Source organism: Bos indicus x Bos taurus, chromosome 4 (assembly GCF_003369695.1).
Source record: "Bos indicus x Bos taurus breed Angus x Brahman F1 hybrid chromosome 4, Bos_hybrid_MaternalHap_v2.0, whole genome shotgun sequence".
In the NCBI taxonomy this organism is placed as follows: domain Eukaryota; kingdom Metazoa; phylum Chordata; class Mammalia; order Artiodactyla; family Bovidae; genus Bos; species Bos indicus x Bos taurus.
Genome location: NC_040079.1, coordinates 8,921,150 through 8,941,647, shown reverse-complemented (window position 1 = coordinate 8,941,647; position 20,498 = coordinate 8,921,150). Strand labels below are relative to the sequence as shown.

Below are 20,498 nucleotides of genomic sequence, written 5' to 3'. Positions count from 1 at the left end.
CAGGAATGAGAAATATGTGGTCTGGGCAAGGCCCAACCTCCTCGCTTAATTGCCCTGCTAGGAATTTTGTCCATAGGGGATGAATCTCCAATGCTTTACCCTGTGTTGGGGTGAGGGGCCATCTACCTCCTGTCTCAGTAGTTCTTAGCTAAATACTGTCTAATCCCTCATAAAATCAGTGTAGAGCTATTTTTAAAAAGTTTTCACAACAGTGTTTTAGAAGTTCCAGCTATAAAGGAGGTATGTCAGTGTCCATTCTGTGCTACTGAAATCAGGTGCATTCTCTGTGAGAAAAGAAAATGTGCTGGGAGCAAGGGAACAAAAAGGAACATGATGAAAAGCTACAACCTAATTACATAAATGTCTTTTTTTTTTTTTAACGAAAACTAGATTTAATGTAATTAAAGCACTTGTAACAAAATGAAGCAGGGGCATTTCTTTCCTTTTTTCCTGAAATAAAGGAAGGTTAGCAATCACATGCTGTTTGTAGGAAATTTATACTAAATATGCAAAAATGTGTCTGTGTGTTTGTCTGTCTGTGTGTGTGGGGTCGGGAGGGGGGCAGATTTTCTCTGATCTCTTAGCTGATTGACCGACAATGCAGTCAATATTCATGGCCTTTCAGTTATGTTCCTTACAGTAAGGAGATATCTGTAAATAAGTATAAACTAAATATTTTTCAATGCTCATGAGCACCTGTTTTAAGCAAACATTACATTTATTCCACAATTTATTCAATTTTTTTAGACTTTTCCCTAACTATAAAGCCATAGCAGGAACTTAATGTCTTTGTTAGGTCAGAAAGAATGCTTGTGGACTAAAGATCAAATTGTGAGTTAACTTGTAGAAAAAAGAGGGCTCATTCTAACTTGAGGATATGCTTCTAATCAGCAGTTTGGTAGCATTTGGTCTGTAACTGGGGCATGGATCTCGGGAGGCTCTTTTTTGGGTGCTGAGCTCATGCAGGATATTTCTTTCCAGCCATCTATGAGCCTTCCTGTGAAGCATACAAACACCTGGGCCAGACCTCAAATTACTACTGGATAGATCCCGATGGCAGTGGATCACTGGGGCCTCTGAAAGTTTACTGCAACATGACAGGTAACTATGCCCCATTTATGTGTCATGAAGATGGCTTTTCTGTATGTTGGGAATGAATAGCACCACTGATGTTTGTTTCTCCTGTGCTGTGTTCTTGTCAATACATGAATGAAGCTAAATACTGCTGGGTCTGTTAGGCTAAAGGGTGAAGTGTAGTTTGACACTGAGTTTTGTTGTTATTTTTTTAAAGTCTACCTTCTGATTTGAACAGTTAATAATTAGCATTTTTAAAAAATCAGCATGTAGAGGAAAAAGTATAAAGTGAAATTGAAAGGTTGAAGTCCCCAGAAAGAACTAGCCCATGAAGAAGCCGCCACAAGAACCTGGACTGGGGAAGGTTGGTGTCATCTCTCAAAGCACTCACACTGCACATGGGAGAGGAAGCTCCGAGGCCACTCCAGGCCCTGCTCTACAGCAGACTGATTCAGTTATACACACATGCATCCTTCTCATATTTGGTGATGCTGACTCAATGGACACGGGCTTGAGTAAACTCTGGGAGATGGTGATGGACAGGGAGGCCTGGAGTGCTGCAGTCCATGGAGTCACAAAGAGTCTGACACGACTGAGCAACTCAACTGAACTGAACTGAATAGCATAGGGCCTTGTTTGCCCATAGGACCTTATTTGCCCATTCTTTAACTCCAGCTTGCACCTGCTAATCCCAAACTCCCAATTCATCCCACCCCCAACCTCCTCCAGCTTGGGAACCACAAGTCTGTGCTCCATGTCTGTGAGTCTCTTTCTGTTTTGTAGATAAGCTCATTTGTGCCACGTTTTAGATTCTACATACAAGTGATATATGGACTTATTTCACTTCGTATGACAATCCTTAGGTCTGTCCATGTTGCTGCGAATGGCATTCTTTCATTCTTCTTCTGGGGCTGAGTAATATACTATTCTGTATATGTACTATATCTTCTTCATCCATTCATCTGTCAGTGGACGTGTGGCTTGCTTCCATGTCTTGGCTGTTGCGAATAGTGCTGCTATGAACACAGGGATGCATGTGTCTTTTTGAATTATGGTTTTGTCCAGATATATGCCCAGGAATTGGATTGCTGGATAGTATGGCGACTCTATTTTTAGCTTTTTGAGGAATTTCTATATCATTTCCCGTAGTAACTGCACTACTTTATATTCCCACCAACAGTCAGGAGGTTTTCCTTTTCTCCACACCCTCTCCAGCATTTGTTATTTGTAGATTTTTTAATGATGGCCATTCTGACCAATGTGAGGTTGTCTCGGAAAAGGCAATGGCACCCCACTCCAGTACTCTTGCCTGGAAAATCCCATGGACCGAGGAGCCTGGTGGGCTGCAGTCCATGTGGTCGCTAAGAGTCGGACACAATTGAGTGACTTCACTTTCACTTTTCACTTTCCTGCATTGGAGAAGGAAATGGCACCCCACTCCAGTACTCTTGCCTGGAGAATCCCAGGGACGGGGGAGCCTGGTGGGCTGCTGTCTATGGGGTCGCACAGGGTTGGACACGACTGAAGCGACTTAGCAGCAGCATATATAAAATCTACATTATCTAAAAGATAAAATGCAATTAAAATATGTAATGGATACAGAAACAAGAAAAAAAAATGTGAATTTCTTCATAGACTTTGTGAAAAGGAAAAAGAATATTTAAGTGTACCTCTAGGATCCTTTTTCTAGGTTTTGCCATTCATATATTTACTATTTTGTCAGAAATTGTGTCGTGTGAGAATAAATTGATATCGTAAATGCCTTCATGGTGTTCACAACTTATAATAAAAACAAGCACTAAAAAAGTAAACAAATATAAGTAATTTTTCTGCAGAGAAAAGTAATGGAATTGTGAAGAATGATTTATTTTGGATAGAGCATTTAAAAAAAGAAAAACCTCCCTAGGAAGCAACATTTTAGCCAAAATGTAGCATATGGATGAAGACAAGGCACTCAAAAAGGTGAGAAAGGAAGAGAAGCCCTGAAAATTTACACTCCAAGGCATGAAAAAAGTCATTTTCTTCGAAGGAACTAAAACCCAAGTGACTGAAGCATAATAAGACTGTAGGGGCCCAAAATGAAGTGGAGGAGACAGGCAGGAGCAGAGCAGATCAGGAAGTAAGGATGGTGGTACTGGGGGAAGAAAATATTTTTATTTTTTGAATTATGTTTCAGTGTAGTGGGTGGGAAGCTATGGAAAGGTTTTAAACAGGGGAATGAACAGGTCTTAAACAGGTTTTAAACAGGTCTCAGTTAAAACTACTGAGGCAGGAGGTAGATGGGCCCCCCAGGGTAAAGCGGTTGGAGATTCATTCTCTATTGACAGAAACTCCAAAACAAGAATAGAGGGACAATTGAAGGAGGAGGACAGGCCTGCTCAGACCACATATCTCTCATTTCCGAAGTCAGGAGCCCTCCCCCACCACACATGCACAGAAAAGGCTCCTTGCAGGCCAAAGGGGAGTGATGTCAAGGGATGTTCTACCCAGATACCTCTTTGGTAGAGTCCAGCTTGGCTGACAGATACGTGCATGCGCATGGGAGGATCCTGAGATGCACAAAATGTGGACTACAAACCAGGCGAATCAAAATGATTGGCCAAAGGAAACCCAGAAGAAATGACCATAAAAGTGATTCCAACTGCCATGAGGGTGTGACTCAGCAACCCTCTGACTGGGAACCCACGCCTGGCTCCTAGCTGCTGCACGCCGGGGCCACCCTAGATCAATACCAAGATCGATACCACTTTGAGCACCACGAATGACAGGCTGAAAGCACTGCAACCAGGTCTGAAGCTATAGTCAAGGTCCAGGGAAGAAAAGATGCTTCTCTGGACTTGGGTGGTGATAGTTTAAGTGTTGAGAAGAGAAGCATTTCAGATGTATTTTGAAGGTAGAACTATCATCAAAGACCCCGATTCTGGGAGAGATTGAAGGCAAAAGAAGAGGGAGGAAGAGGATGGGATGGTTAGGTAGCAACACTGACTGAATGGAGACGAATTTGAGCAAACTCCGGGAAATAGTGAAGGATTTGTGAAGGATGGGAGAATAATGGTTAAAGAGAGTTATCAAGAATAACTCCTGAATATATGGATTAAGTAACTCAGTGAATTATAGTGCCATTTTGGAGACATGCAAAATAAAGGAAAGAACAGATTTAGAGGAATTTCAAGAATTCAGTTTTGACCTATTTAAATATGAAGTGCTATATGCCATCTCAGTTGACGTGCAAATTTTGCAGTTGAATAAGCCCTGAAAAGATGTTTGGGTTAGAGATTAAAATGTGCTAATTGTTAGCATATGAATATATGAGAAATGATAATATCACTTAGAGGATTGTAAACTGGGAAAAGGCATCCCAGGAATGTAGTCCTAGGAACTCAGTAGGTAGATCAGATTTCTAGTGATGAAATATTCTTTGTGTCAAGAATGTAATAAGTGGAGGAAAAGTGTCTAAGAGAATCCTGGCGACAAATGGGTCATCCATGTGGATATTGAATTGACTGTTTGGATCCTAAAATTTATAAAATAGATTGGGAGGATGGAGAATGACTTTGAATCAATGGAAATGTATAAAATGACTGAGAAGGCCCCATGGTCCTTCTAGGTTAGACTCCTCCTGCCCTCCATGCACCCCACCTCTTGTTTGTAAAAAAGCTTTACTTCCTATGCCTTCCCTTAGTTCCAAAGAGCAAATTTAATCACAGAAATGACAAAAGGCATAAACAAAAGATAATATTCAAGCAAGACAAAATAAGAATAGGTTCAGTTCAATTCAGTCCAGTCTCTCAGTCGTGTCCAACTCTTTGAGACCCCATGGACTGCAGCACACCAGGCCTCCCTATCCATCACCAACTCCCGGAGTTCACTCAAACCCATGTCCATTGAGTTGGTGATGCCATCCAACCATCTCATCCTCTGTCGTCCCCTTCTCCTCCTGCCTTCAATCTTTCCCAGCATCAGGGTCTTTTCAAATGAGTCTGTTCTTCACTTCAGGTGGCCAAAGTATGGGAGTTTCAGCTTCAGCATCAGTCCTTCCAATGCATATTCAGGACTGGTTTCCTTTAGGATGGACTGGTTGGATCTCTTTGAATTCCAAGGACTCTCAAGAGTCTTATCCAACACCAGAGTTCAAAAGCATCGATTCTTCAGTGCTCAGCTTTCTTTATAGATTAGCCTTAAAATAAAGCCAAGAACATTTAGTTCTTTTTCAAGGGCTATAGATAATATCCTGAGCCACCTCCTTGAGTTATTTTGCAGATTCTAAATCCTCCACCTGATGGAAAAAAAGTTAACTGCATGCTGACCAGCAGTATCTATATCCCAGACAAGTTGTAACAAAAGGATGATAATTGAGATTCCCGAAACATCGCTGTGTTACCTCACCATCAACCCAATCAGAGAACTGTGCAGGAGCTGGTCATGCACCACACCCCTAATGTTGCCTTTAAACATTTCTTACCTGAAAGCCATTGAGGAATTCAGGTTGTTTGAACATAAGCTGCCCATACTCCTTTCTTGGTGCCTTGCAATAAATGCTGTACTTTCCTTCACTAGGATCCAGTGTCAGTAGACTAATTTTGTTACATATTCAGTGAGTGGACACAAGTTTAGTTTAGTAACAAAACAGTTGAAATTTGGTACCAGGGAAAAGGAAGCAATTGATGATCCTGTATTTTTAAAGAATGGCTTTGGCAACTGGGAATAGGATGTTCCAAAGGAGACCCACACAATAAGAGAGGAAAACAAATCAGAAAGTCACTGTTATAATTCAGGAGTTGAAACTGAGATTTAAGGTGGAGGCCATGAGGTAAAGGAGAGGATTAATTTGATAGATATTTAGAAAGTTGAGTTGACCAGACTGTGGCTGGTGAGGTTGAAAGTAATTCCCAAGTTTCTTTCTTGGGAAACCCATATGTTGGAGTACAGAAGAGCAGGTATGGGTCAAGAAAAGGTGGGACTCTATGTTGCCTTCAGCAGCTGTAAATCAGCCTGTTAGAGCTGTACTGTGGGCATACACTATGCAGATTCCCTGAAGACTTTGAGCCCAATTAATCTCTCTGTCTCAGTTTCCTTGTAAATAGAGTAGGAATTGGAATGAGTTGATCTCTACACTGCCTTCTATACTTAAAAAGACTGAAAAATTCTATTATTGCTATGAAACATGAAAGAAAAATATCACTATTCACATAATTTAGAGACAAAATCCTCTTGCCTCAAACAAGCTTGAATTTACTCATTTCTTGGCCGTGTTTGACATAAATTGGCATTCTTCATTTTTTATCATAAAGCAGTCCTTCTACCATGCGATTCTCCTTTTGGCTATCTGTACTTCAGTGCTTCATCACTTGGAAATTAGGGGGTGCCCTAAATGACACATCTCAAGTGCTCAGTTGACACTAAGGAGACAGTGTATTCATCGAATCTTTTGTAGAAGAATCCATCATTCCATCCAAGTCAAAGCCTGGTTTCCTTTTTAAGATCTTAGGGCACATTATAAAACGTGGTCATTGGTATCCTCACCCTCCCTCTCAATTTCTGTTCTCTTTCTGAAAATTTGGTGTCATAGATATAATTTTTAATGAATGTATATTATCATATATTTATAATATTTGCCTCTTTCATGTGAATACTTTTCTAACACTTCAGCTTCTTATTTCTATTTTCTTAAGATGCTTATCAACATTTTCTAGAAACCTTGAGTTTTTGTATTTAAAGCTTCATTTAGTTCTCTCTTCCCAGGGATTAATAATATCAATAGTAAATAAAGCCAGATCCAGCCATTATCCTTGGAAAATTACTGCTTATCCTTAAATCAAAAACTGTGCTTTCCTCAATATTCTATCTCAAATTCATCTTTATAACTCTCTTTGCATTCATATTTAATTTTTAAAAAATTAAGTAAACATCTGTGCTGTTTGATGTGATGTTTAAAGCCCAAGTAAGGAATACCTCCTGCATTCTTCCTAGCACTACCTTTGTAGTTTTATCAAAAAACCATTAAGCTTGTTTACATAATTTGTACTTTATAAAGCCCTGGGATTTAGCTGATCAAATTCTATTATCCTCTATAATGGTAAAAGTTGTTCATGTCTTTTTAATCTAATATTTATAGAGAGCTTGTTACTCAAGTTCCTAAGCACTTGCTCTCAGTAATATAATTTTTTTAATCACATGCCTCTCAGAAGTTTCTGTAGTGCAGTGTAGGGGGTGGGGGTGACAATGGGCTGCCAGGGTGGGACTCTTGGGCTCTAGTAGAAAGAATCATGAACCTGCCCCACACTCCTTGTTGCCATAACCCCCCACCTACCCCTCAGCAAAGCAAAGCAGTTCCTTCTCTATTTTCTGCTTTCAATAACACCAATTTATTATATCAGTTTTCATGGGTCAAGGCTCTGGCACAGGTTAGCTAGGTTGACTGCTCAGGGTCTCACAGGCTGAAATGAAGGGGTCAGCAGGGCTGTGGTCTCATCTGAGGCTTGGCATCCTCTTCCACGTTTGTACAGGTTGTTGACAGAATTCAATTCCTTCAGGTTTTAAGACAGAGGGTCCCATTTTCTTGTTGGCCATTTGGCTGTGGCTTGCTCCTAGAGGATGCTCCCAGCCATGCATCCTTCTCATGTCATGGCAATGGGAGAATCTCTGACCTCTAGACTCGCTTTCAAGAGTGCACGTGATTAGGCCATCCCTCGTAATCACCCAGTATAATACTCGTTCGATTAACTCAAGTCAACTAGGGGCCTTACTGACACCAGCAAAATCTCTTCACCTTTTTTTTTGTTTGTTTGCTTTGTTTTTTGTACCAGCTAGTCATTTTATTTTATTGAAGGATAATTGCTTTACAATGTTGTGTTAGTTTCTGCTGTACAACAAAGTGAATCAGCAATATGTATACATATATCCCCTCCCTCTTGAGCCACCCTCCCCCCCAACCCATCTAGGTCATCACAGAGCATATAGCACCTTTGCTGTATAGGGTAACATAATCTCAGTAGTGATAACCCATCGTATATATACACTTCTCACCTACATTCAAGGAATAGGATCAGGGAGTATACACCAGGGTTTGGGAATGTTGGGGGAATACTTTGTATTCTTTTTCCCCACTCTTTATACTATTCATAACTCCAGCTACATAGAGTCTTACCTATTGAGTAACAGTGCCAAACTTAGTTTGTAAAAAATTAAGGTTTATTATTTATTACTTGTGGTTTTTATCATATTGTTCAAAATAGGAAAACTTGAAAATACAGATACACAAAAATAAAAATTGCTTACCAGCTGAGATTAGAATTACTAACAGGTTAGGTGATGTGTGATAAGATTTTATATTTTATGCTTATAGTTATATATATAGTATTGAGGGGAAACTAAATGCTGAGCACTATTCTAAGTGGATCAGACACATGGACTCATCTAATAATTCACAACAACCCCATGGAATATGTAATATTACTCTTATTCCCATTTTTGGGTGAGGAGACTAAAGCTCACAGAAATTAAGTCCTAAGTTACACATCTAGTGGGTTAAGGAGACAGCCGTCCGTGTGATCTGGAGCCAGAGTTCACAGCTGCTGTGCGTGCACATGTGTGTGCATGCATGACGTATGTGTGTGAATGCCCGAGCGTGTGTGTCACTCATCCTCATGGCCAGATGTGTGCATACTCCTCATTTTGGATTCTGTAGTCTGATTTAAGTGTGATTTCTGAAACGAGCATCTCTTATTCATGTCTTTTCATTATCATTAAAACTTCCTTACATAACTAATTCATTATCTGTGATAGGACAGCATTTTTGCCATAAACTATTTACTTCTTAATTGCCCCGCTGATGCCTTGGGGTTTTTAATCAGAGAACACATTTTAGATGAAATCAGTTTATAAGCCATTAAGCAATTATTATCAATTTTAGCTCTTAATTCAGCCAGGAGTACAAATGTCTGAGAGCTTTCATAGAATAACTTTTGTATTTCTTGTGTACTTGGGTTAATTATCCCTTAGGTTTGAAGCCTGACTTTTTTATTGTTATAGCGTTGCTATACATTGCTGTCTCAGTTTCTGTGGCACAGCAAAGCGAATCAGCCGTACATATACGTGGAAAGCTACTCAGTGCTCTGTGCTGACCTAAATGGGAAGGAGATCCACAAAAGAGGAGATATATATGCCCGAGTTTTAGGACGATCTAAATACTACTCCCAATGTCTAGTTACTTTTTCAGTGTAAAATCTTAAACTGAGTCTAACAAAATCTGGCTTTAGAAGGTAATGAGATTGAATGGAACTCTGTTGGGTGTTATCAGCAATATTTAATGTGATTGCAGTGCCTCATTCCCTGTTCTTGCAAGGAAACTGGCTAGAAATGAAGACCCACACAGCTTTCTTCTCTCCAAAAGCTTATTAACACCCACAGGCCAGGCAGGACGATGCCGCTGCCCCTTCATGTTCCTGGAGTGCCGTGCACTCTCTCTCTGATGTATCCACGTTTTAAAGTATAAGCCTCAAAACACTGTCTTCTTCCATTTTATTCCCTCCACTCATTTTTATTTTTTTCCCATCAAAGGCGTTTGCCCTCCTCTTTCTGTCTCCTAACCCAGTCTGCTTCCTCTGCCGTTAACATTAACCTGCACGCAGAATAGTTCTCTGTCTTCTTTCACAGTCATCCCCTTTTCGTAGCCTTCTCACAGGCTGTCTTTGTTATAAACCTTTATAATCACTCAGCAACTCCTGCTTCATGCGCTCAGCTATTTCAGTTCCTCACAATCAGTGTAAATCTTTGAATTCAATTCTGTTCCCACAGCTTCAATTGAAAATCTAGGAGCCAACTCAGTGATCAAACGCAGCCTGAAAGGAGAGCTCGTCTCTGTAACTGATTACCCACCCGCCCAAGACTCCCATTCAGACTCACACTCCTGTTCCACGGATGACTTCTACCTGCCAAGGCTCCTTTGAGATCTCTTCATTGTGTGTCAGTCACAGTGATAGGTTAATACTATAAGAGTCCTCAAGTGCTTTTCGAACTTTAAATCAAGAAAGGGAGAGGGGAGCTACAGGAGGTCTGGTGAAGCCCACGCCTTCAGACAGGAGCCAGGAAGGGAAGGGAGGGCACCATGTGAAACCAAGACAGAGTGGTCTTGGATCTGGAACAGGCAGCCCAGCCACCTCTGAGCCTCCAAAAGGGTACCCCGAATGCAAATGCCCCACCTTCAAACGTTTTTACACACCTGATTTTAAACACACTGCGTTTCTGGTGCTTTGAAAGCACTGTCTCGGTTGTGCAATTTCAAAACCTGCTCAAAAACGGAGAATGGTTTCACACTGTCTATGATGATGGACTGCTGTTTGGCTTCCTCTGTCATTTGGGGTCTGAAACTCTAGTCTAGTCTACAGATATCAGCTTGTACATCTGGCAGGTGGGGGGGGGGGAAAAGCCTTTGTGAAATCCAGTTAAATTAGCTCAAAGTGCAAGAATAACCTCACACTTACTCACTAGGAATTCCTCCCTTCTGACTAAACTTAAAGCCACTATGCCTGAGCTCCTATCTTTCCAATCCCTAGGTTTTCCAGTTTGCTGAGTCACCTTTCATTCCTTCTCAGTAAATCAATTTCCATTTTGAAAGATTCCTGGCAATTTTAGCAAGAGAATCTCATGTAGCAACTGGTCTGTCTTTTTATCTTTCCTCTTAGTCTAATTGATGCAACTGAGAAACTTAAATAATAAACTCTACCTAGTATGACATGGTGCCTAAACTGGCAAATATTGGAGTCCTGCTTCTGGGACTGATTTAAGCACAAGCCCTAAACCTCATCATGCCCAGCATAAATGACGCCACATGACAGCATTTGTCTCATTTATGACAACTGACAAAATAACTCTGAAAAAATGTATACCTGTGAATGAAGTTGTCAGAAATCTTCTTGTGGTATTTATGGACAGAGGAGGTCATTAGGGCTGAGCCTCTCCTCGGATAATCATTAATCTCATATCCTGTTTCTACTATGTTTGAACAAAATCAGCATTGAAAATTAAGACTATATAAGAACTTACTAGATCCTCATCGTGATCGTCATTACAGTTATTCCTTTTATTGATGTAAGTGTGTGCTCAGGCACTTCAGTTGTGGCCAACTCTTTGTGGCCCTCTGGGCTGTAGCCTACCAGGCTCCGCTGTCCATTGAAGTTTCTAGGCAAGAATACTGGAGTGGGTTGTCATTTCCAGGAGATCTTCCCAACTCAGGGATCAAACCTGCATCTCTTGCCTCTCCTGCATCGGCAGGAGGATTCTTTACCACCCGAGCCACCTGGGAAGCCCTTTTTGATGTATAAATATGTGTAATTTATTTTCTCTTCACTGGAACCATATTTGCCCCTTCCGTTTCTAAGCTCACTTGGTTTACCTATAGGTGCCAGGGCTGAGAGACAGTAGCGTACTTTTGACCGGTGAACTAATGCACTAGCTCAGAGGCCCCCAACCTTTTTGGCACCAGGGACCGGTTTCACGGAAGACAATTTTTCCACAAACGGTGTAGTGGGAGGGTTTGGGGATGATTCGAGTGCATTACATTTATTGTGCACTTTATTTCCACTATTATTACATCAGTGCCATCTCATCAGGTGTTAGATCTTGAATTTTATTAGTGCATTATCGCTGCAAGCCAAGTACAGAGTAGAATCCAACATATTGTGCTCTCAGTATTTAAAAGACTATAAAATAATAGAGGATGTCTTGCTGATATTTCCCATTGCTCCAATCCAAACTGCTTGCTGTCTCTATCTGGGGCATCCTATCATCATGAAATCTCCCATCCCACCTGTATTTATTCACCCAACAATTTTCTCATCTTCCACTATGTCAGACCTCATGCTTCCCATTTCCTATGTCTTTTTCATGTCAATTTACACCCTCATTTGGGGGTAGCACATTCTCTGACAGTTTCTCAATCCTTTAATAAACCTATCCTTCTCCCTAGAAATTAGAAGAACTTTCTTTTATTCCCCAATATTCTGAAATTTCACAACAGGCATTAGAATAAGTCTGTTTTCATCCTTGGGCTAGGTGCTTACTTTCACACTGGCAACTCCTCAAATTTCTTTTTATTTTTCTATTCCTGATTGATTTCTCTGTTTTCTCCTTTTAGAATGATTTTCATCCTGGTTTTAAATCAAAGAGCTCCTTTTTGTTCTTTGGAAGTTCCATTTTAATAGCGTACTGTTCTTCGTATCTGCAGACTTTTTATTGTATCTTAAGGATAATAAATTTTTTTCCTTTCCCTCAGTTTTTTCTGAATTCCTTTATTCTGCTCACTTTCTCACCTTTTTATGTGTCCTGGAATCTCCTCAGTTACCTACAGATTCCTAATAATTACTAGCTATGTGTTTATTGTTAAGAGTTAGAGGGTCTTGTTGATTTTGAACTTCACTCTTAGTTATAGCATCACCGACTCAATGGACATGAGTTTGAGCAAAATCTGGGAGATGGTGAAGGACAGGGAAGCCTGCCAAGCTGTAGTCCATGGGGTCGCAAAGAGTCAGACGCGACTTAGCGACTGAACAATAACTTGCTTAGAGTGGCCATGTGTCCTGTATGCTCAATATAATCCCATCTTAATTTTTTTTGGCCTGATGTAGCTCTCCTTTTTACTTTCAATACTGTCCTAGTTTGAATATGTCTATGCATTTATCATATACATTTATGAATGTGTATGTATACATAAATATACTCTGGCTTTACTGGGGTTTTAGGAGGGAAAAAGTTAGATGACAGTCTTTATTCAACATCTTAACCAGTAATTCTAATATTCATTTGTAATTCTCAGATTTAATGCCTTAGAACCAAACAGTTTTTTAAAACATGTTTTTAAATTAAAATGTTCAAATTTTAATATCAATTAATATTTCCTTATTTGTTTAAAAGATATCATCATTTTAAACTGTTTATTGTTGACTCTCTGTAAGAGAGAATGTGATAGATGCCTTCATCTATTATAGTATTCTATCCATTTCATCTGTTCCTCACCATAACCTGGGGAGGTATTAGTATTCCAATTTTGAAGCCAGGTGAACTGAGACACAAACAGGTTTTAAAATTTCCCAAGCAGCTAATGAGTGTTTAAACATCTTATCATCCATGGGTGCATCTATAATACAGTTTACAAAAAGCTGTTTGCATAAAGAATATAGGTTTGAATGCTACTAACAATGAGAGAATGAGAGGCTTCCTTATCTTTTAGTGGCATAAATGTATCACTTTTTAACTTTTTAATAACTTGAAGCATTCTAGAAACCCTTGGTTCTTTTAACTAACATAATATAAATTATTATTACTATTCTTATTTAAAAGTTTTCTTCCCCTTTCCTGACTAACGAGCATCTAGGAAGTGAGATGGGGTGTCTATATTGTTCACTCCTGAGTCCAGCAGTGTCTGGTATACAGTTGGCACTAATAGATGCATTGTTCAAATAGACCTGTGCCACTCTGGCTTTTTAGTAGACATAAGTAGCTACCATTAGTAAGAAATAGATGAGTATGTCTGGGGGTTCCTAGGTAGCACTAGTGGTAAAGAAGCAGCCCACTAATGCAGGAGACTTAAGAGATACGAGTTTGATCCCTGGTCAGGAAGATCCCTGGGAGGGAACCCACCCCAGTATTCTTGCCGGGAGAATCCCATGGACAGAGGACCCTGGTGGGTTAAAGTTCATAGGGTCACAAAGAATCAGACACGACTGAAGTGACTTAGCATGCACTCGTGAGTAGGTCTAAGTAACTTCTCCATCAATCTCAGTTCTATGTAAGACACAAGTGTGAGACAAAAGTCTGCCTCACCTACAACCAGAAGGCAAATGTTTATTAGCAACAGGCTCAAAAGTTGCCCTTACAACCTGTTCTTTAAATTTGAAAATCCAATCTCTCTATCCCATGAGTGTTTCCAACTTTTCCTTGTGTGGATGCTTCTCTCACAGAAAATGTGAAAAATTTTAGAAACAAGATTGAGATTACTTTATAATCAGAATCAACCAGAATCCTCTGATTCAATTGATGAAAAGAACTATTTAAGAACCCAACGTTGGTCCTATGAAAAGTAAAAGATAAGGGGCTTTCTAGAAGAGGGTGACAGAGGATGAGATGGTTGGATAGCATCAACAATGGACATGAGTTTGAGCAAACTCCAGGAGACAGTGAAGAACAGGGACAGCTGGCAGGCTGCAGTCCATGGCATCGCAAAGAGCTGGACACAACTTAGTGACTGAACAACAACAAAGGTCTCCCTAGATTCCTTTATCCTTCTGATGCAAGAGTCTGGAGGAGTCTCTATTTTAGCCAACCAATTTAGCTGAACCTCGGTAATCTCACCAATAAAAATGCATCCCCCAGATCATAACTAAAATTAAATTAACTTATGCTAATTAATAAAGCATGATGTACTAAGCAGTGATAAATGTAACATATACACGTGTATCCACTTATGAAATCTTGATTTTTTTTAAATGCTCACCAACCACCTATGACATGTGTGTTTCTGTTTTGAGCAATCCTATGCCAACTCTTGGGTATAAACTATCTAATACACACGCAAGTCTATGAAACCATCTTTGTGGACCACAAAACACGTGAATAACCCTCCAGGCCACCTACCAAAAATTTGTAAAAGAAAGTTCGTCGACATAAGCTGTAAATTTGGGAAAAAACTTGCCAAAGATGGTTACTTAAACATTATTCATATACTGGTTAAATGTAAATAAAGCATAGCATTATGTCCTCAGAATAGTTATCATCAGCGATGTTCCTATGCTTATGCATCATAACCCTGGACCACGCCTCTGGTTATTAACTGCAGTTCTAAGAAAACATGGACACCATTTTCCTTTACATTTTGTTTTGTTCCTTTCTTTCTTTCTTATGTCCTTATTTCCACAGCCTCCCCTACAATGTTCTCCTTTGGATAGAAGACAAGAGATTTGACATGACTTTAACATATTAATGTAATGTTAACTCTCCCAATGGTATTTCCATTTCAAAGAGAATAGCAAGCAGAATCAAAATATCAAGAAGGAATTTTCAAATAGAACATTTTCAAATGTTCTCTAAGTCATTCCTGCCTGTGCATACAGAAAACAATAGCCCAAATGATTTTGAAAGCCCTTCTGTGTGAAGTTTTTGTTTGAGAGCTGGCAAGCCCTGTTTCTATTACTAATTACTCTTACCTTTGCTTCAACATCTATTTTACATCAGGTCGCTTTTATTTCCTATACTCCACAAACAAACGCTAGAGGAAGATGAGATCAGAGACAAAAAAATCAAATTAAATATTACATGGAAACAAAATATAAAGGAATGTACTGTGCAATAGAATAATTACTCTCTCAGGGAAGAGAATCATCTATTATCCATCATAGTTCCACCACCACTACTCTCTCCGACTTCTGTCTTCCCTTTGAAAATTCTAGATGCTATTTATTGAAAGATTCAGTATCCCCATATACAATATTCATTTTTAATACTTGAAATCCTATTCTCTATTCCTGTGTGAAAGTAAAATACTGTGACTCTCATACAACATTTGACTACTTCCTCCATATGGCAACACATTGTGAGAGTTTGTGTGTATTTAGGGGTGCCATCACTTCATGGCAAATAGATGGGGAAACGATGGAAACAGTGACAGACTTATTTTTGGACTCCAAAATCACTGCAGACGGTGCCAACAAAGGTCCGTCTGGTCAAAGCTACGGTTTTTCCAGTAGTCGTGTATGGATGTGAGCATTGGACTATAAAGAAAGCTGAGCACCGAAGAATTGATGCTTTTGAACTGTGGTGTTGGAGAAAACTCTTGAGAGTCCCTTGGACTGCAAGGAGATCCAACCAGTCCATCCTAAAGGAAATCAACCCTGAATATTCATTGGAAGGACTGATGCTGAAGCTGAAACTCCAATACTTTGGCCACCTGATGCGAAGAACTGATTCCCTAGAAAAGACCCTGATGCTGGGAAAGATTGAAGGAGAAGGAGACAACAGAGGATGAGATGGTTGGATGGCATCACCGACTCGATGGAAATGAGTTTGAACAAGCTCCAGGAGTTGGTGATGGACAGGGAAGCCTGGCGTGCTGCAGTCCATGGGGTCACAAGGAGTCGGACATGACTGAACAACTGAACTGAACTGAACTGAAGAATCCTGAATGCTTAGAATCTCCTGTGAATGCCGGAATTTTGTCATCATGTTGCTTGTCTGCACAATACAGTTTTGGTTGTCAGTAATTACAATCCTGTTTAGATATTTCTGGGCAGTAGTGGAAAGTAAAAGGAGATAATAGTTTTTGCTACTTAAAAGAGGAAGATAGAAGCTGTGTTTAGAAGAAATTTACTGTTAAAACCAGCGATATTTCTTTTTCCCATTTCAAACCCTGAGCAGAAACCTTATGAAAACATCTGGATGGACTATTATGGCCCCACTGAGCACCTGCCTGTGTTACAGTGCCATTGAAATGAATTTTTGGTGCCTGTTCAATCTGTCTTCAGCTTTATAGACATGGCCTTATTTGTATCGATTGCTCTTCCTTTCATGGAAGCATAATAAAGGGAAGAAAACAATATCCAAAGGGGTCAACTTGCTAAGGCTTTCATTTGCCTTATTCCTTATGGTGTTTTTATAGACCTCAAATCTATTGAAGATGTTCCCAGAGGATATTAATCTTGTTTTAAACAAGGCATTAATTTTCTGTGTAATAGTAGGAAATTATTTAGTCTATAAATTACTCCTAAAATATAAAAAGCATTAAAATTGTATAAGCAATGGAAGTCTCAACTTTCCTTTACAAAAGAAATCATTTCTTTATCAAATTGTTTCCAACCCAGATGTAATTCTTCCACCATCTACCTTTACTAAACTTGTTGCTGTGTGTGCTCAGTCGTGTCTGACTCTTTGTGACTCCATGGGTTATAGACTGCCAGGTTCCTCTGTCCATGGAATTTTCCAGGCAAGAATACTGGAGTGGGTTGCCGTTTCCTCCTCCAGGGTATCTTCCCAACCCAGAGATTGAACCTAAGTCTCTTACATCTCCTACATTGGCAGGCTAGTTCTTGGAAAACACTATCATGTGACCTTTACATTAAATTCAACTATATAGCTGAAGTTATTTAAGAATACTAATACATTTAGTAAATATGCAGAAAAAAATCAATTCTGAAATATTCTTACAAAGCAGTCTCTTTTCACATAATCTTTAAATTGACACCTGGACTTCTCAGTTACTTTGGTATTTAGTAGATCGTTAATTGACATGATTCCAAATCTCTTTCTAATTCTGGTCATTTTTTTTTTTTTCCAGTTAATGAACTCTATGATTTGATTAGCAGCCACTTTAAGGATTTATTGTTAGTTGCTAAGTTGTGTCCAACTCTTTGCAACCCCATGGACTGTAGCCCTCCAGGCTCCTCTGTCTGTGCCATTTTTCAGGCAAGAATACTGGAGTGGGTTGCCATTTTCTTTTCCAACTTTAAGGGTAGTTATAATATAATGGAGTTCTATCAGATATTAACAGAGTGAGAATCACTTTCCAGTCTTATAAAATATCTGTTTACTGTTCTATACTTTCCCCTGGGTAAAATTTTTAGAATTTTAATGTGTTTACCTAAAGTTTATATAGCTGTTTGTTTGTTCACTTAACTAATATTTCTTAATACATATAATGTGCCGGGCACTAAGAACACAACAGTAACCATATTAAACATGACATCTATTTGTATGGAGCTTAAAATGTTATAAATACGTATACAGTTTTTTTAAATAATCCAACAGAGTATTATATTTGTAATCAAGTCATTGTTATTAGACATTGAATTATTGAAATAAGAAGTTATAAAATGCTGTTTATACCGATTTTTGATAGATGTCATTTTATATATAAATAATTTATTATCTTATAATAAAAGTCTATCTATAAATGAATCATTTACTATTTTAAGTCAGCATTTCCCAAACTTTTCTGATTTGTATACCATCTTCATGAGTTTTGCAAAGCCCACAGACAACCAATTATTGGGTTGGTCAAAAAGTTCATTATGGAAAAAACCTAAATGAAGGTTTTGGCCAACCCAATACTTAATAAATACTTTTCTTTAAGTCAACTCATTTTCTTTTAGTGTATTCTCATCAAAAACAATAATATACATAAAATTTTGTCTTTAGCACACTTGATGTTTTCCTCCTCATGGGATGTTTAAACATTGTTATTTTGCAGACATGCAATTAATATAGTAGGATAGAGTATTTCTCAAAGTTTCTGTGGTGCATACTCTGGGAAATTCTGGTTTAATTAAACCCTTGTACCTATTTAATATTTATTTTTGAGAAACTATTAGGTTGCATGGCCTTGGACCAAGAATTGTAACTAGCACAATTCATGAACTTTCAAAATCTACCTAAATTCAAGGAAGCATTCAGAAAGAGAACTTTATTTTAAAATATATAATTTCATAGTAAATAATTAACTTGGATCTTAATCTGCTATTCTGCTAACAGTTTATGCATGTTGACCCTGCTGCTGCTGCTAAGTCTCTTCAGTCGTGTCCGACTCTGTGCGACCCCATAGACGGCAGCCCACCAGGCTCCCCTGTCCCTAGGATTCTCCAGGCAAGAACACTGGCGTGGGTTGCCATTTCCTTCTCTGTGTTGACCCATGTGTCTTTTATTGCCCAAATCTGACCTTCAGACATCCTCTTCCTGTCCTTCCAACTGTAATGCTGATTGAAATTGGGTGTGCTTACTCGTAGAGTGAACCCAAATAATAATACTTTGAACACTTCCTAAAAGCATTTTATATTGCTGTCTCTTTTTAAATCAGCTCGCAAAATTATTTTGCTTATGTTATTTATACTACTTATTTATCCAATATCTTAGTCATTCATTACCCACATTTTGAGCATGTAAACAACAACAACAATTAGAAAGTGCTAATACTTAGCAAGGTCCGTCTAGTCAAGGCTACGGTTTCTCCAGTGGTCATGTATGGATGTGAGAGTTGGACAATAAAGAAAGCCGAGTGCTGAAGAATTGATGCTTTTGAACTGTGGTGTTGGAGAAGGCTCTTGAGAGTCCCTTGGACTGCAAGGAGATCCAACCAGTCCATCCTAAAGGAAATCAGTCCTGAGTGTTCATTGGAAGGACTGATGTTGAAGCTGAAACTCTAATACTTTGGCCTCTTGATGTGAAGAATTGACTCATTTGAAAAGACCCTGATGCTGGGAGGGACCGGGGGCAGGAGGAGAAGGGGACAACAGAGGATGAGATGGTTGGATGGCATCACCGACTCAATGGACATGGGGTTGGGTGAACTCCAGGAATTGGTGATGGATAGGGAGGCCTGGCGTGCTGCAGCCCATGGGGTTGCAAAGAGTCGGACACAACTGAGCGACTGAACTGAACGGAGCTGAATACTTAGCAAACCCTTACTATGCGCTAGAATTGTGCTCTGTGTGCACTAACTCACATGAGTTAGGTCGTTTTATTATCCACTTTTATGTGTGAGGCAACTAAGGCAAAGTTAGTTAACTAGCTTAAATTCAAAAGAGTTAAGTGAAATCTTGGAAACCATGTTAGTGTGACTTTGGAGGCCACCATCTTTGTCACTTCATTATAGCATCCAATTTCTTCTGGTGCCATGCTAGAGGGATAAGACACTATATAAATGCATAAGACTCAAATCATACCTTTAATAAGTCTTCAGTTTACTTGGAAAGTGAGAAGTAAAAATATGATTCAGTAGATTCATATCTGAATAATGTTTGCCTACTTTCACAATTTAAGGCTGCTTTCATAAGAGAAAGATTCGTAATCATTGATAGACAAGTGATTCATTCTATGGAGATATTTTCAGACAAAACACTCCACGTTGCTTTTCACAATGGCAGAATCAGTGAAATATTTGTAGTTTGATATTTTTACTTTTACTCCTGGAAATAAGGCAACCTAAGGCCCTTGGTCAACAGAGACAAAAGCCCTTAAAAGTCAAGTTACGGCAGGTCAAAGTGAGTAGAACTCTCCTGGCAAAGACATTATGACTTACATCTGGTGACTTTCCCTTATCATCCAAATCCACTGAATAATCACTCATTCTAATTCCAGGGCAACTCAGTCATAACAATGTGTTCAGCTCAATTATCTGGGATAAAACAACAACAAAAAGGTTTCTAGAATATGAGCGCTATAAAAGCATGCATTATATGTAAAGCAAAGAGCTTATACATAGTAGGAACTTATTAAATAAACATTCCTGATTGGTTTCAAAGTACATAGTCACAAAGTACAGCTATTTAAACATGTGAATAATATGAGTTATGGAATATGACATGAAAGTTTGTGTGAGGCAACTAAGGCAAATTTAGCTAGCTAGCCTAAATTCAAAACAGTTAAATTTTGTGTATAAGAGATGA

At 39.1% G+C, this 20,498-nt stretch overlaps 1 protein-coding gene across 3 annotated transcripts in view; it reads left to right on the top strand.

Annotated features, from left to right (window-relative positions):
* Positions 1–20,498, top strand: part of CNTNAP2 (contactin associated protein like 2) — a 2,326,438-nt gene that overhangs the window by 1,510,930 nt on the left and 795,010 nt on the right. For all 3 annotated transcript variants that reach the window (XM_027538737.1, XM_027538738.1, XM_027538736.1), the window contains exon 13: positions 982–1,101. In XM_027538737.1, coding sequence (XP_027394538.1) covers positions 982–1,101 — 120 coding nt within the window. The remainder of the gene's footprint in view (positions 1–981; positions 1,102–20,498) is intronic.